The 13,828-nt window shown below is 35.8% G+C and overlaps 1 protein-coding gene across 1 annotated transcript; it reads right to left on the reverse strand.

Annotated features, from left to right (window-relative positions):
• Positions 1 to 1,520: 1,520 nt before the first annotated feature.
• Positions 1,521 to 13,486, reverse strand: ubxn7 (UBX domain protein 7). The gene is made up of 11 exons (XM_077223959.1): positions 13,358 to 13,486; positions 10,770 to 10,926; positions 10,606 to 10,673; positions 8,884 to 8,949; positions 8,675 to 8,787; positions 7,474 to 7,620; positions 7,283 to 7,373; positions 6,209 to 6,336; positions 5,680 to 6,127; positions 4,816 to 4,895; positions 1,521 to 2,291 (listed from the first exon to the last, which is right to left on the reverse strand). The coding sequence occupies exons 1-11, from the start codon at positions 13,425 to 13,427 to the stop codon at positions 2,130 to 2,132; spliced, it is 1,530 nt and encodes a 509-aa protein (XP_077080074.1). The 5' UTR covers positions 13,428 to 13,486; the 3' UTR covers positions 1,521 to 2,129.
• Positions 13,487 to 13,828: the final 342 nt, after the last annotated feature.

The following is a 13,828-nucleotide window of genomic DNA, read 5'->3' on the forward strand; positions in this document are numbered from 1 at the left end:
AGTATTTGTAATTCGTTACTTCACACCCCTGAACGCGATGGATTACAGGGCGATAGAAGGTCCATTAAATACACAGGAGCTAAACCATTTAGGGCTTTATAGGTCAGTAGTAGTACTTTGTAGTTGATACGGAACTTAATAGGTAACCAGTGTAGAGATGATAAATTTGATTTTATATGATCATATTTTCTTGACCTAGAACACTAGCAGCTGCATTTTGCACTAAAAATGTCCCATATGCCCGGCCGCGACCTGCTTTATACCACAGTAACGTTAATAAAACTTGAATAGCCTACATTATCTCATCCATGACCATGACCCATGAACATGATTTCTGCCTGAGTCCTGTCGGCCGTGCTTTCCATCGGCTGTGGAGCTGAAGACAACAACTCCCATGATTCCACGCTCATTCACATCGTCTTTAAGCTATACGCTTTTGTTATTGATTTGACTAAGCGACCTCTAATGGTGAAGCTTACATACAGCGTCTTTAAGTATGTGTTGTTCTGTTGTGTAATCATAAATGTCTGTTTATGATTCTAGTCTTCCTCACTTCTCTGATCCCAGTTCAGGTTTTCACATCCTGTCTAAGAAGGTGGTCCGAAAATCCCTTTGAATCCCGTCTCAGTCTCGGAAAGCTGGGTGCACACTGTGCAATTTATTGTAGCAGTCTTTTACGATTGTTCTATTTTAGACTGTTCGAACATGATCCTAGTAAGCCATGTCCCACTGTAAGATCTCAGTTGAATGTCAGCTGTATGCCAGCTTTACCTTTTTAACCTTGATTTTGAGCATAAACCAAGGCAAAAATCAAAAGAGAAATATTATGGAATGTTAACATAAAATAATTGTCTTCTATCTAAATATATTTTAAAATGTAATTCATTCATGTGATGCTAAGCTGAATTTTTTGTATCATTAGCCTACTCCATTCTTCAGTGTCACATGATCCTTCAGAAATCATTCTAATATGATGCTCAAGAAAGATTTTCTTATAAATTTTGAAAAAAAGTTGTGCTGCTTAATATTTTTTCAGGATTCTTTGACGAACAGTCAACTTTTCAGATACTGCTCATCACTCACACTAACAAACCAATGCATTTTCACTGAAGAAGTTGTAATGTGTAGCATACAGCAAGATTCTCTTATAATCAATATTTTTTTTAGAGCTTCAACCAATATTATTTTATTTTTTTATGTATACAGAATTATCTAACATTAATGGTAAAGTAAATCGTGCAAAAATTACCTGTTTAAGACTATTGCAGAAATAGGTTGCACCATTCCAATCCAGTGGACGTCTTGAGTTATTAGCATTAAAAAAAGCTATTCGTCTGCCCCCAGTGGCCAAATCCTTCTGCTCATACTGTTCATAATGTTGGAGCACTACTAAGAAACTGTCACTTTGAATCACTTTACATTTTGTTCAAAACCGCAATGTTCCAACCAAGAATCATGCCACGAAACCGGATACTGTTAGATCAGTTAGTGAAGAAATACTCAAGTGGACCAGCTATCCCTTTTGTTTCAATGATTATATTTGAGAATCAGTTTTTGTGGAAATGATGCAGTATATAAAAAAGGAGACAGAAACAGAAACTATAGCTAAATGTCACTCTACTGCATTCGTCCCTGCACATTGCAGATGAGATATGTGAGGGTTTACCTCTAAATAAGCATCCACCCCAATTCATCACCTGAGCCCATGTTCAACAGGATCCCAACCTGCGGATTTTGACAGGAACTGGTAGACATTTTGGAACTGATGCTCCACCCCTTAGAAACTTTGCATACACATGATACACAATGTTTTTCTTATATCAAGGCCATCTGTAAAAGCTTTTGGGGTTTGAATTCCATATCAAAATGAGCTTAACTCGTGTACATGGACTGTCTTGAAGAAATAGACCCAGACAGAATGGGATGTGCCAAGTTGTTTGTAAATAAATACGTTGACAAATGCAGCTCAGGGGACGGTCCCTATGAACTACCAAATGTTCTGTGTATCCTGGACTTATAAAAAAAGGAAAAAAAAGAAGACAAGTGGTAACAGGGCACAGTCAATTCAGTCTTTCTAGGGCACAAGTGACAGGATAGAAGGAGGTTTGGTTTATCTACAAGGGGAGGGGCTAATTTCTCTCCTGCACAAACACAGTCTCCTGCGGACACAGTCCTGCTTCCTGCAGTGTGATGTCATAGTCCAAATGAGCGAGTCTTCGGCGGGGGAAGTTGGTGACAAGTTCGAAGCGTTCGTTGGGGAATCCCTTAGACTGAACATGTCTCACCAGTGCCTACAAAAAAAAAAAAAAGAACAAAGGAAGAAAATGAAGGCTACAACAACAAATTGACTTTTTTGTTTTTAGATTAGATCATTACTATCTTAAACTGAAAAACATTAAAAATCAAAATTCAATATATATCAAATTTGGAAAAACTTATTTTTAAGAATGTCTTTGTGTTATATACATCGAATTAAGGCTTTAATGCCCGTTTATGTTATCGTGGGCACTTGAAAAACTGTGAAAAATTCTAGATATCTTATTATCTGAATCGTTTCTTTTCCATCAACTGGTTAAAATGTACAAATTAACCGGAATGAAAATACAAATTTGCTTTCTGACAGTATATGGCGCTTATGGAAAAGCAGAAATACCCCAGTACTCAAAGCAACTGCGCAACTTTCTGTTTCTGACAACCGCTTGAAGTTGTCACAGAGAAGAAAGGAAGTCAAACTGTACAGGTCCTTCTCAAAAAATTAGCATATTGTGATAAAGTTCATTATTTTCCATAATGTAATGATAAAAATTAAACTTTCATATATTTTAGATTCATTGCACACCAACTGAAATACTTCAGGTCTTTTATTGTTTTAATACTGATGATTTTGGCATACAGCTCATGAAAACCCAAAATTCCTATCTCAAAAAATTAGCATATTTCATCCGACCAATAAAATAAGTGTTTTTGTAATACAAAAAAAGTCAACCTTCAAATAATTATGTTCAGTTATGCACTCAATACTTGGTCGGGAATCCTTTTGCAGAAATGACTGCTTCAATGTGGCGTGGCATGGAGGCAATCAGCCTGTGGCACTGCTGAGGTGTTATGGAGGCCCAGGATGCTTCGATAGCGGCCTTAAGCTCATCCAGAGTGTTGGGTCTTGCGTCTCTCAACTTTCTCTTCACAATATCCCACAGATTCTCTATGGGGTTCAGGTCAGGAGAGTTGGCAGGCCAATTGAGCACAGTAAACCATTTACCAGTGGTTTTGGCACTGTGAGCAGGTGCCAGGTCGTGCTGAAAAATCAAATCTTCTCCATAAAGCTTTTCAGCAGATGGAAGCATGAAGTGCTCCAAAATCTCCTGATAGCTAGCTGCATTGACCCTGCCCTTCATAAAACACAGTGGACCAACACCAGCAGCTGACATGGCACCCCAGACCATCACTGACTGTGGGTACTTGACACTGGACTTCAGGCATTTTGGCATTTCCTTCTCCCCAGTCTTCCTCCAGACTCTGGCACCTTGATTTCCTAATGACATGCAAAATTTGCTTTCATCCGAAAAAAGTACTTTGGACCACAGAGCAACAGTCCAGTGCTGCTTCTCTGTAGCCCAGGTCAGGCGCTTCTGCCGCTGTTTCTGGTTCAAAAGTGGCTTGACCTGGGGAATGCGGCACCTGTAGCCCATTTCCTGCACATGCCTGTGCACGGTGGCTCTGGATGTTTCTACTCCAGACTCAGTCCACTGCTTCCGCAGGTCCCCCAAGGTCTGGAATCGGTCCTTCTCCACAATCTTCCTCAGGGTCCGGTCACCTCTTCTCGTTGTGCAGTGTTTTTGCCACACTTTTTCCTTCCCACAGACTTCCCACTGAGGTGCCTTGATACAGCACTCTGGGAACAGCCTATTTGTTCAGAAATTTCTTTCTGTGTTTTACCCTCTTGCTTGAGGGTGTCAATGATGGCCTTCTGGACAGCAGTCAGGTCGGCAGTCTTACCCATGATTGCGGTTTTGAGTAATGAAACAGGCTGGGAGTTTTTAAAAGCCTCAGCAATCTTTTGCAGGTGTTTAGAGTTAATTAGTTGAATCAGATGATTAGGTTAATAGCTCGTTTAGAGACCTTTTCATGATATGCAAATTTTTTGAGAATTTGGGGTTTTCATGAGCTGTATGCCAAAATCATCAGTATTAAAACAATAAAATACCTGAAATATTTCTGTTGGTGTGCAATGAATCTAAAATATATGAAAGTTTAATTTTTATCAATACATTATGGAAAATAATGAACTTTATCACAATATGCTAATTTTTTTAGAAGGACCTGTATTTACATGCTTTCAAACTGCCAAAAACCTTTCATCAAAGTTATACATGAATTTTGAAAAATACCCATTCTTGTCTTAGGACAACTTTGATTAACTTCTTTGATCCACTTCAAATGTTGACTACTGTATAATCTTAGTACTTTGATTCTAGTATTCACTATATTTCGTATTCAAGTCAAGTTCAAAGACATTTAAAGTCGTAATATTTATTTTCAAACAGTTGTTTACACTTTTACCAAAACATGCCAGCCCAGACAAGATATCTAGATATTGGTTAAAAATTCTTAAATATTGTTATTTTGCATTGGTTTACTTTATACAGATTCTTTTTGTTACTTGAAGAAAAGTTATAAAACTTAATTGAAAGGACTGCACTGAAGTTGGTTTATCTTTTCAACATGTTTGTGTAATTTGATTAAGGGATAAGTCGGCAATGGTGAAAGAAAGAGTGACACCTTTGAACTCTACAAATCGAGAAACGCTTTACCCACCATAAGTTTAGCTTTAGCAGACAATGCTATCTGTTCCCTCTGGCCATCTGGATATCGCAGCATTAAGCGGGCCTTTGGACCTGCGGACAGAGTCATTTTAGTACATTTGTTATTACCACATTCTCTCTGAATATTATTACCATGTATAAAAGTTCAAATCCTTTAAGAGTCACAGTTCACCGAAAAACTGTCATTATTTACCCCACGTCATTCTAAACCTGTATGTTATTTTTTTCCTGCAGAACACAAAAGGACAATGTTTGAATATCAGCTCTTTTCCATAAATAACAGAACAAAACCTACACAAGCTTATGACTTGTGTGCTCTAATGTAAATCTTCTAAAGCCATCCAATAGATTTGTGAAATGATCAGAATGAAATGTAAGTCATTATTCACTGATGATATGATATGCATATGATTGAATCACTGAATCAAGAGTTAAACTCACAAACAGGTTTGTAAACTAATCTTTCAGTCCGATTTGGAATTTGGATCGACTAGTTCTCGTCTGGCTTAAAAGAATGATTCATTCACAAATAGGATTGCTTCGGTTCTCACATTCAGCTCACTGTCTAAATAAGTTCATAATGGTTCACAAATGATCAGAGAATAATGACTTCAATTTCAATGGGTTTCTCACACAAATTTGACTTTATAAATTTGGAATATAATGCACAAGTCATATGAACTACTTTTAGGCTGCTTTTACATCCACTATGATCATTAATATCCTTTTGTGTTCTGTGGAAAATATAACTGCAACATAGGGTGAGTAAATATTGAGAGAATTTAATTTACTTTGGCTTAAAGCGCTAGTTCACCCAAAGATGAAAGACACCTGACACAACAGAGATGCCGTATACCGTTGTCATCTGGATCTGCTGTGCTGGTGCCGGCAGGTTCTGAGGGCTGGTGTGATGTTGATCTGTGGTTTTCTCCCAGCCGCTGTTGGGATTCTGTTTGTCCTGTCTGACTGTGACTGAGCCCAACTGGCTCTAGGTGATTCTTCTTGCTCTCCTCTTTCCTGTGGCACAACTCTTTGTGTGGGGACTTCCTGTGATGGGCTGGGCTGTCCGGCCTGGTGGGAGGAGCTACCTCTGCAGAGATGAGTCCATCTAAAGAATCCTCATTCTCATTATCCGAGCCGTCAACCGAGATCAGGCCCTCGCTGTCAGAGAAAGGCTCGGCATCTGAATCATCATCTGAGCGTGACTCTGCCTTGTCCTGGGCGGACTCATAGTGTGTTTCTTGAAGAGAGGCCCGGATGGCTGCTTCTAACTGACTGTCCTCACTGGCATCTATCAAACTCTCCTGTATAGACAGATAAAGGATTGTGATGTTAAGAAAATATGTTTTTTCAGGAAGCTACAGAACCTTAAAGGGGACACTTACAGAACGAGCACGTTTGGCCGGAGGTTGACTGGACTGGCCATCCAGCTGCCCGTGCTCTGATAGGAAGCCTGTGACCTGATCCAGGAATGAAGACACGTCTAACTGGTTCCACTCAACCATCTTTTGTCCTGTGTTTGTCAGAGATGAAAACACTGAAATACTCTGAATTTCAGACAGTAATCAGAAGCACTTAGATACATTGTAATTTTTTTAACCCAGTTTTGACCATACATAAGCTTATGAAATATTCATACTTTAATATTTTTCAACTTAAGATGATTTTGTATCTGATGAACAATTTATTAATGAATGAATGAAACATTTAAAAGGTTTGCATGTTACCATGTTATTACCACTTTTTTTATTTAAAATAAATGAGCAATTCTTTGAAAATTCTAATTACACCTGAACTGTAGCAAAACCAGTCTGAAGCGAGAAAAACACTTTTAATCAATATTTATGGAAAATGTTAACGTTATATTATACAGTATGTTAAAAATGTCATATGACAATTACCAGTACACCATTGTAATCAATGGATTTTAATTAAACATCTAGTTTAAAACACACATACCAGGTTCATGGAAATATATTCTCGGAATTAATGTTGGTTTCATATGGTATATTTTTTTATTTCCATTTTCAATAATATTTTTAATTTAATGTCTTTAAAAATGTCATGTAAATTCAAGTACAAGCAATAATAACATTAGTTTTTAAATATATTTTACCAAGGTTAACTAATAAATATCATTATGTTATTGGGTAATCATTTTACAACCTAACTTACCTTGCATTGTCATAAAATATATTTTGTGATCATTTAATTTTTTTATGATGCATTTTTTACTTTATGCCCCCTAAAATGAATTTTACATCAGGAATTAAAAACAGGCTTATTATAGAAAAGGTCTTTTCAAGTCAGTGAATTTTTGAAATTCATTGTTAAATAAAGGATTACATCCAGACAAAATTAGCATCATGTCTTTGATCCAAACATTTTGTCAAAAAAAGTAATAAATACAGTAAAAAGATACATTGAGGAGTGATTCAGCGATGCCTTGTGTGTCTCACCTGTACGGGGGTCCAAGATAGAAATATAGGGGAATTTGTTAAGCTTGTAAAACTGAATGTACCTCTGGCCTTCCTCGCTGTCATGGTAAACCTATAAGAAAACACAGCTTGCCTAAACAATTCAACAGCTAATATTCACGTCATGTAAGATAGAGAGACAGAAGACATTCATGTCTGTGTGAGTTGTTTACCTGCCAGAATATGAAGTGTTCTCTGATGATGGTTTTCACAGCATCATTGCTCCACACGTCTCGGTTTAAACACTGACAGGCAAAATCCTGGACATTCTGAATGTTGATCATCAGCCATTTGTTTTCAAGCTGACCGGAGTCTTTTGCCTGATGTGAAAAATATATATTGTGGGAAACAGTTAATACAAATAGTTGGAAATAATGGCTTGACTTACAGAAATGTCCCAGATTTAATACAAACTAAAAAGCAGAAAAATGCCGCTTATACTTTTGTAGAAGAGTTTTTTTTTTTAGAGCTGAGAAATATAATTGTTTTTAGGTGAACAATTCTGCATTGATGCACAACAAAAGAACCGATTTTTAAAGTATGTAATTAAATAGGCCTTTCTTAAATATGAATGATTTGTTTTATTGTAAAAAACAATCTATTATATTCTCTATTCTTCTATTATAGACTATATTGATAAAAACGTTGCGTTTGTCCTTCACAAGCAAAGCACTAATGAGGCTGAATTAGTTCAATTAGGACATTTAAGTAGCTTTTATAAACATGCCTTTGAAAAACATTTCTGGTGTGCCATTACTGATTGAGACAAAACAATGGCAGTGGCATATTTTAAGATATGTCAGTGCAAGTTGCTTTCAGTTAAAACACCTCAAACATTCATTTTGTTTGACCTGGCTTAAGCCTTGTCTGTGAAAGCGAGGGTATATGTGTAAAGCCTCAGTTGATACCTGGGGATAAATGGACAAACTTGTAACTTTTATAAAATAGTATTTCTAAGAAATATAAGAAATATATTTCTTAAAAAAAAACAAAAAGTTAAAAAAATTCTAAAAAAATAAGTAAATAAAATAAAATGTGTATTTTGATAGTCTTGGCTCATTTGCAAAGTTTGTCAGTCACAGATGCTGAACTTATATTGTACCAGGAACATTCCTTTAAGAACTTGTCCACTGATTCCACCCAGCCTGATTTCAGTTCTTTCCTTTGTGTAAGGCTCACAACATCCCGAACCTATGTTTGGACACTCCCTGATTTGCAGGGCTTGACTTGTTCTTTGCCAGGAACAAAAAAACATGACTATGCTGACAAAGTTTGAACTTAATGACATAGAGGACTGAAACACGTGAATTAGCCAATTACTGGAAGCGGTACTGGTAATACTAATAGGTGTACTAAAGCAGTCATAGACCTTACCGTCTCAAAGCTGCCTTTGTGCATGAGTTCAATGGGAGGACGGAACAGATCGGCTAGAGTGCTCAGCTTCTTGTCCACTGCACTACCGTTTCTCAACTCCTGCTCCTGTCGGACTAAAGATTCACAACACAACAGCAGGGTTTCAGAGGATGAAGCGGACCATGTGTGCTGAATGTGATGACCCATCAGAATGCCTCACATATACTTACTGGTTTCAGTCTGAAAATCCCGAAATCCATCAAAGATTGATCGTGCTGGTCTACGCCTCTTTGGTACTGTGAAAGAGATATACATTAGCGTATGTAAACACAACCCTCTGAGAGTACATAAGGGAACTGCAGGGGGTTTGATAAAGCTAATAATTAATTATTATAATTATTCAAACTTTTGGGAATGCAACTTTATTTACACATTCATATAATTTGCAATATTTTTTGTGGACAGAAGTTTACAAAATAAAAGACTGAGTATTTGACATATTAAAAAATAGTAATGCACCAAAAGTTTCAGCCAAAACAGTTTTGGATGCCAAAATCATTGACCAAAACGGTATTGTTTAATTAGTGCTTCTCTGATGGCACGTTTTGACTGTGTCAGTCTCTATTTTGTGCGCACAAAGTGGATAAACTACAACAGGTAAAAGTCAACTAAAGGCTGAGCTGACAATATCAATTCCTCGTTCTTAATAGATCTTTATTTTGATGAACTGAGATCTTTTAGTCTATGCTGTTGTTGCGATAACAACACTTTAGTAAACATTATTTGTAGTGTGCCTCCCATTCAATATTCGCAATAAGCTTAGTTCTTCGGATATGAAAAAGTCTGAACTTTCAAATTATGTCAAGTTTATAACGAAAATCAAAACAATTAATTAATTTTTAAATGTGGCATGACAGATCGTTGTAGTTCAAACGGCAACATAAACTGCTAATCTCTTCAGTTTTACAACTAGTTATAGCACAAAATAAACAGAAATGAATGCAGAAAAACTTACCGAAATGTATAAATGTCTCATGTAATTGCTTGATCAGTGTTTAACAGCGTGAAGACGTCCATAAAATAGCTTGTAAACAATGTTACATTTACCTCAGGAAAGCCATTCAATGACCATAGCCTTATAGTCAACTAGAAGCAAAAAATAACTCCAGTAAGGAGTATTTTTGATAAATACATATATATGCAGTATATTACATATTCACTATATTTTTTACGTAACCTGTTTTCTTCATTATGCCACTGTTTAAATGTTTATATTTCAATAGTATAGTAGAAACAATTACATTTTTAAGACATTTATACAAAAACTGCACTTATTTAAGTGTTGATTATTAAATAAATTCAATGAATTAATTGATTAATAAATAATTTTAATTTTTGGTAGCTGTTTCTAGCTAAATTAAAACTTTAATTTTGGTTTCTGTGTTTCTATAAAAAAATCATTTCGGTGCATCACTAGTTAAAAGCTTGACAGTTCAAACATTGGAAAGTTTGAAAGTATTAATATAGTTATCAAATATTGATTTATTTCACAGCACAATTATAATATACAACAGTAATATTTTTCTGTCTTTCTCTTTGTTTTTATGAGTTAAAACACAATAATAACTATTATTATTATTATTATTATTCAATTGGATTGGGTTCCTAAAATACCAGTGTGACTGTAATGCGGACTGAGACACTAAAACAAATATATGTTTTTTGTTGTAATCTACTTTTAAGTTTCGCAACAAAGTCAAAATAAAACACTATTTTCTCCATTTACTTGCATGTCATGTGACCATTAACTGGCATCAGAGAACTGTGAACATCCAAATTTGTTATTGAAGATTATTGTGATTATTGTTATTTCAAGAAAATATTCTTTGAATAAAAAAGTTTGGAAACTCCTAGGTTAGGCAGATAAGATGTATATATGTGAACTTTAATACCTCCAAACAAGGGCTCTGGCTCCACCAGAATGTCTTGCTTCTGAGGAATGGGTGCTCGCACATCATCTCTGCCAGAGAGGAGGACACAACAATCAAACTCAAAGCCCAGAGCATGCAGTGACTTACAAACACCACAATGCTGCTTGAGAAAGACGGTCACTCACTCTGCAGGAGGGTTTCTGCTGCTGGAGGCTCCGGCTGAACTGGCGCTTGTGCTGGGCTCCTCTGCGATGCCTCCTCCATCTAGAAACATGGTGACGGCCATCTCTAGGTTATTGTTACATGCTTCCAACATATGCTTCCCTACACTCTCTGTGGCTCCTGCAAACAAACATAATGCATTCAAAGATTTGTGAGGTGAAACATAAACACACTGTAAAAAAAGAAGAAAAAATAGATTGGAAATACATTTTACGGGCACTGCTGTAGCAAATATCTTCAAATCACACTGTTAGACACGAAATAACAAGGATTTGATTATATAATGACAGCATTGTTTTTCTTTGTGTTGAAAACATCATGATGTCTCGTCAAAAAGTGACATAGCACTACATTGTGGCATATCCATCAATTGAGTTCAGGTCTGAAAAAAATATGACATCTTATCTAAAGACCCGCTTTCGATTTAAATAAAATATAAATATCTTTTAGGGACCCCTAGCTGCAGAATACAGAAAAAACAGTAATATTGTGAAATATTATTACAATTTAAAATAATGGTGTTCTATTTTAATATACTTTAAAATATAACTTATTTCTGTGATGCAAAGCTGAATTTTCAGCATCATTACTCCAGTCTTCAGTGTCACATGATCCTTCAGAAATCATTCTAATAAGCTGATTTGATACTCAGTTATCAATGTTGGAAACAGTTGTGCTGCTTAAAAAAATGTTTTAACCTGTGATACTTTTTTCAGGATTCATTGATGAAGAAAAAGTTTGAGAACAGCATTTATTCAAAATAGAAATCTTTTCTCACAATACAAATCTTTACTATCACCTTTTTCTCAATTCAACACATCCTTGCTGAATAAAAGACTTAAAAATAAATAAAGAAACAAATTAGTGACCTTGAACTTTTGAATGGTAGTGTGTACTGTTACAAAAGATTTCTATTTTTAAATATATTTTTTAAACTTTTTATTCATCAAAGAATCCTGAAAAAAGTATCAAAGGTTATAAAAAATGATTAAGCAGCACAACATTGATAATAGCTGAGTATCAAATCAGCATATTATAATGATTTCTGTAGGACTGTGACACTGAAGACTGGAGTAATGATGCTGAAAATGCAGCTTTGCATAACAAAAATAAAGTATATTTTAAAGTATATTGAAATTGAAACCATTATTTTAAATTGTAATAATATTTCACAATATTAATGTTTTTTTCTGTATTTCTGATTAAATAAATGAAGCCTTGATGAGCATAAGATACTTCTTTCAAAACCATTAAAAATAGTAATGTTTTTAGACGTTTGACCGGTTTAAAATGCACTTTTAAATGAATGGTACACTGATATGAGGCTGAGGGTTCCTGGTCTGAAAACGGTTGAAGAACTGGTGCGAAATAAAACAATTAAATGAGCTAAAATTTGTGTGATAAGGTTAAAGTTGTGCAATAAGGCTATAGCTATATAAATATATATATATATATATATATATATATATATATATATATATTTTTTTTTTTTATTTTTTTTTTTTTTTTTTTTTTATGGTATGTGAAACATTGCAAAGGAAGCCGAGAATAAGAAATTACACTGTTCAATACTTATTCAAAAATATCGTTTGATCGGTACCTTTTTTATTTAAAGAATTTAAACAAAATAAGTAGGTAAAATGTGAAATATGACTTTGGAAACGCATAGAAGCAGCGCGAGCTGGAGCTGGACTCTCTCGCTCGCTTCAGTTCCTAAACCCCGCCCCTTCACATCGCGCATGCGCACAAGCACCGCATCTTTCACCTTTCACAAAAAAAGTATCGAGCTGCTTAACATGGTTTGTATTTCTGACCAACAGAACCGAAACTATCAAATTATACTCACCATCATGCGAGGCTCTAAAGTAGCCTGTGTGTGCACTTCTAACAACAGTTAAACTGAACATCCCCAGCCCGTGTAGGACATCACAGTTTTGTGTATACCTTTCACTTAGATGTGAGTTGTGAGAGGCATACAGTCCAAACGGATAACTGATTGAGAATCAGCCTACACAACCCGCCATGTTGAGAACTGTAGCTCATATTCACAGACACACTTGCTGAAGTTGTTAAACATTCCCGGTGGCTGGAAACATCCAAACACACATTATCAACCTGTAGCATTTACATTTTACAACGGGGACTATAATCGTAGAGTGAAAATCCTACTGCAGTACCTATCTAGTTTTAATTTAAAGGTGTTACATGTAGCGATGGTGAAATAACACAAGTAACGTTACAATCACATGCTCAAAGTTCAGTACGAGGGAGTTTTACATGTCCATCGGAGCACTTTAGTAATTAGTCTACAACTAAACGCCCCTTTCCTGTTCTGATATATTTTCTTTTGCATGTAGATTCATATTAAAGCAAGTGGAGATAGCAGCTAGCTCTTTCGTTAGTCCCTTTCCTTTGCATGACAGAGGGGGCAGTAATGATGATGCCTCTCGATTATTCTTCCTTACATACAGCATTTCTAAAGACCCCATGTTTTACTCAAGCGAAATGGCCAGTGCAAAAAATCCCGCAAATGCAAAATGTCAATATTTACCAGTTATGGCTGTAAACTGTTGTATTAACCCATTAACCCCCGGGGCTGATGCGTCTCCGAGAGTCGCCATCTTGCCGCCACTGACAACAACACGACTGCACGCATGCACGGCATCGACCAATAGGAACACTTTCTACGTCTGACTCCGTGCGTCACCTCACTGGATCTCTGGGTAATGTAGTTCATTCGAAATGTTTCATGAACAAGTTGCCACTATGCACTTACTAAACTGATTTTTTTTGTGGACACAATTAAAATGCAATTTTTTTAAATAAAAAAATTGTATTGCTTAAATTTGGTTTAATATGCCATATTTAGTAGCCTACAAGTATATTTAGTACGCATTTCTAGGCCTAAATTACTTTGTCAAATACTGGTGCTAGTGCTTATGCCTGTGGTGTTACCATTATTTCTGTCAAGGGAGACAGTAAAAGCACAGATAAATTAGCACAAATCCAGCCTTTGTAAAAT

The sequence above is a fragment of the Siphateles boraxobius genome, unplaced genomic scaffold (assembly GCF_051911475.1).
Source record: "Siphateles boraxobius isolate OS27281-9 unplaced genomic scaffold, OSU_SipBor_1 1, whole genome shotgun sequence".
Classification (NCBI taxonomy): Eukaryota; Metazoa; Chordata; class Actinopteri; order Cypriniformes; family Leuciscidae; genus Siphateles; species Siphateles boraxobius.

Coding starts and splice junctions, on each gene's coding strand:
- ubxn7 (XM_077223959.1), bottom strand. CDS start 13,427: ATGGCGACTCTCGGAGACGCATCAGCCCCGGGGGTTAATGGGTTAATA. Junction 10,674..10,769: donor AGCAGAAACCCTCCTGCAGA/GTGAGTGACCGT, acceptor CCTCTCTGGCAG/AGATGATGTGCGAGCACCCA. Junction 4,896..5,679: donor AGCAGATCCAGATGACAACG/GTATACGGCATC, acceptor CTCTGTCCGCAG/GTCCAAAGGCCCGCTTAATG.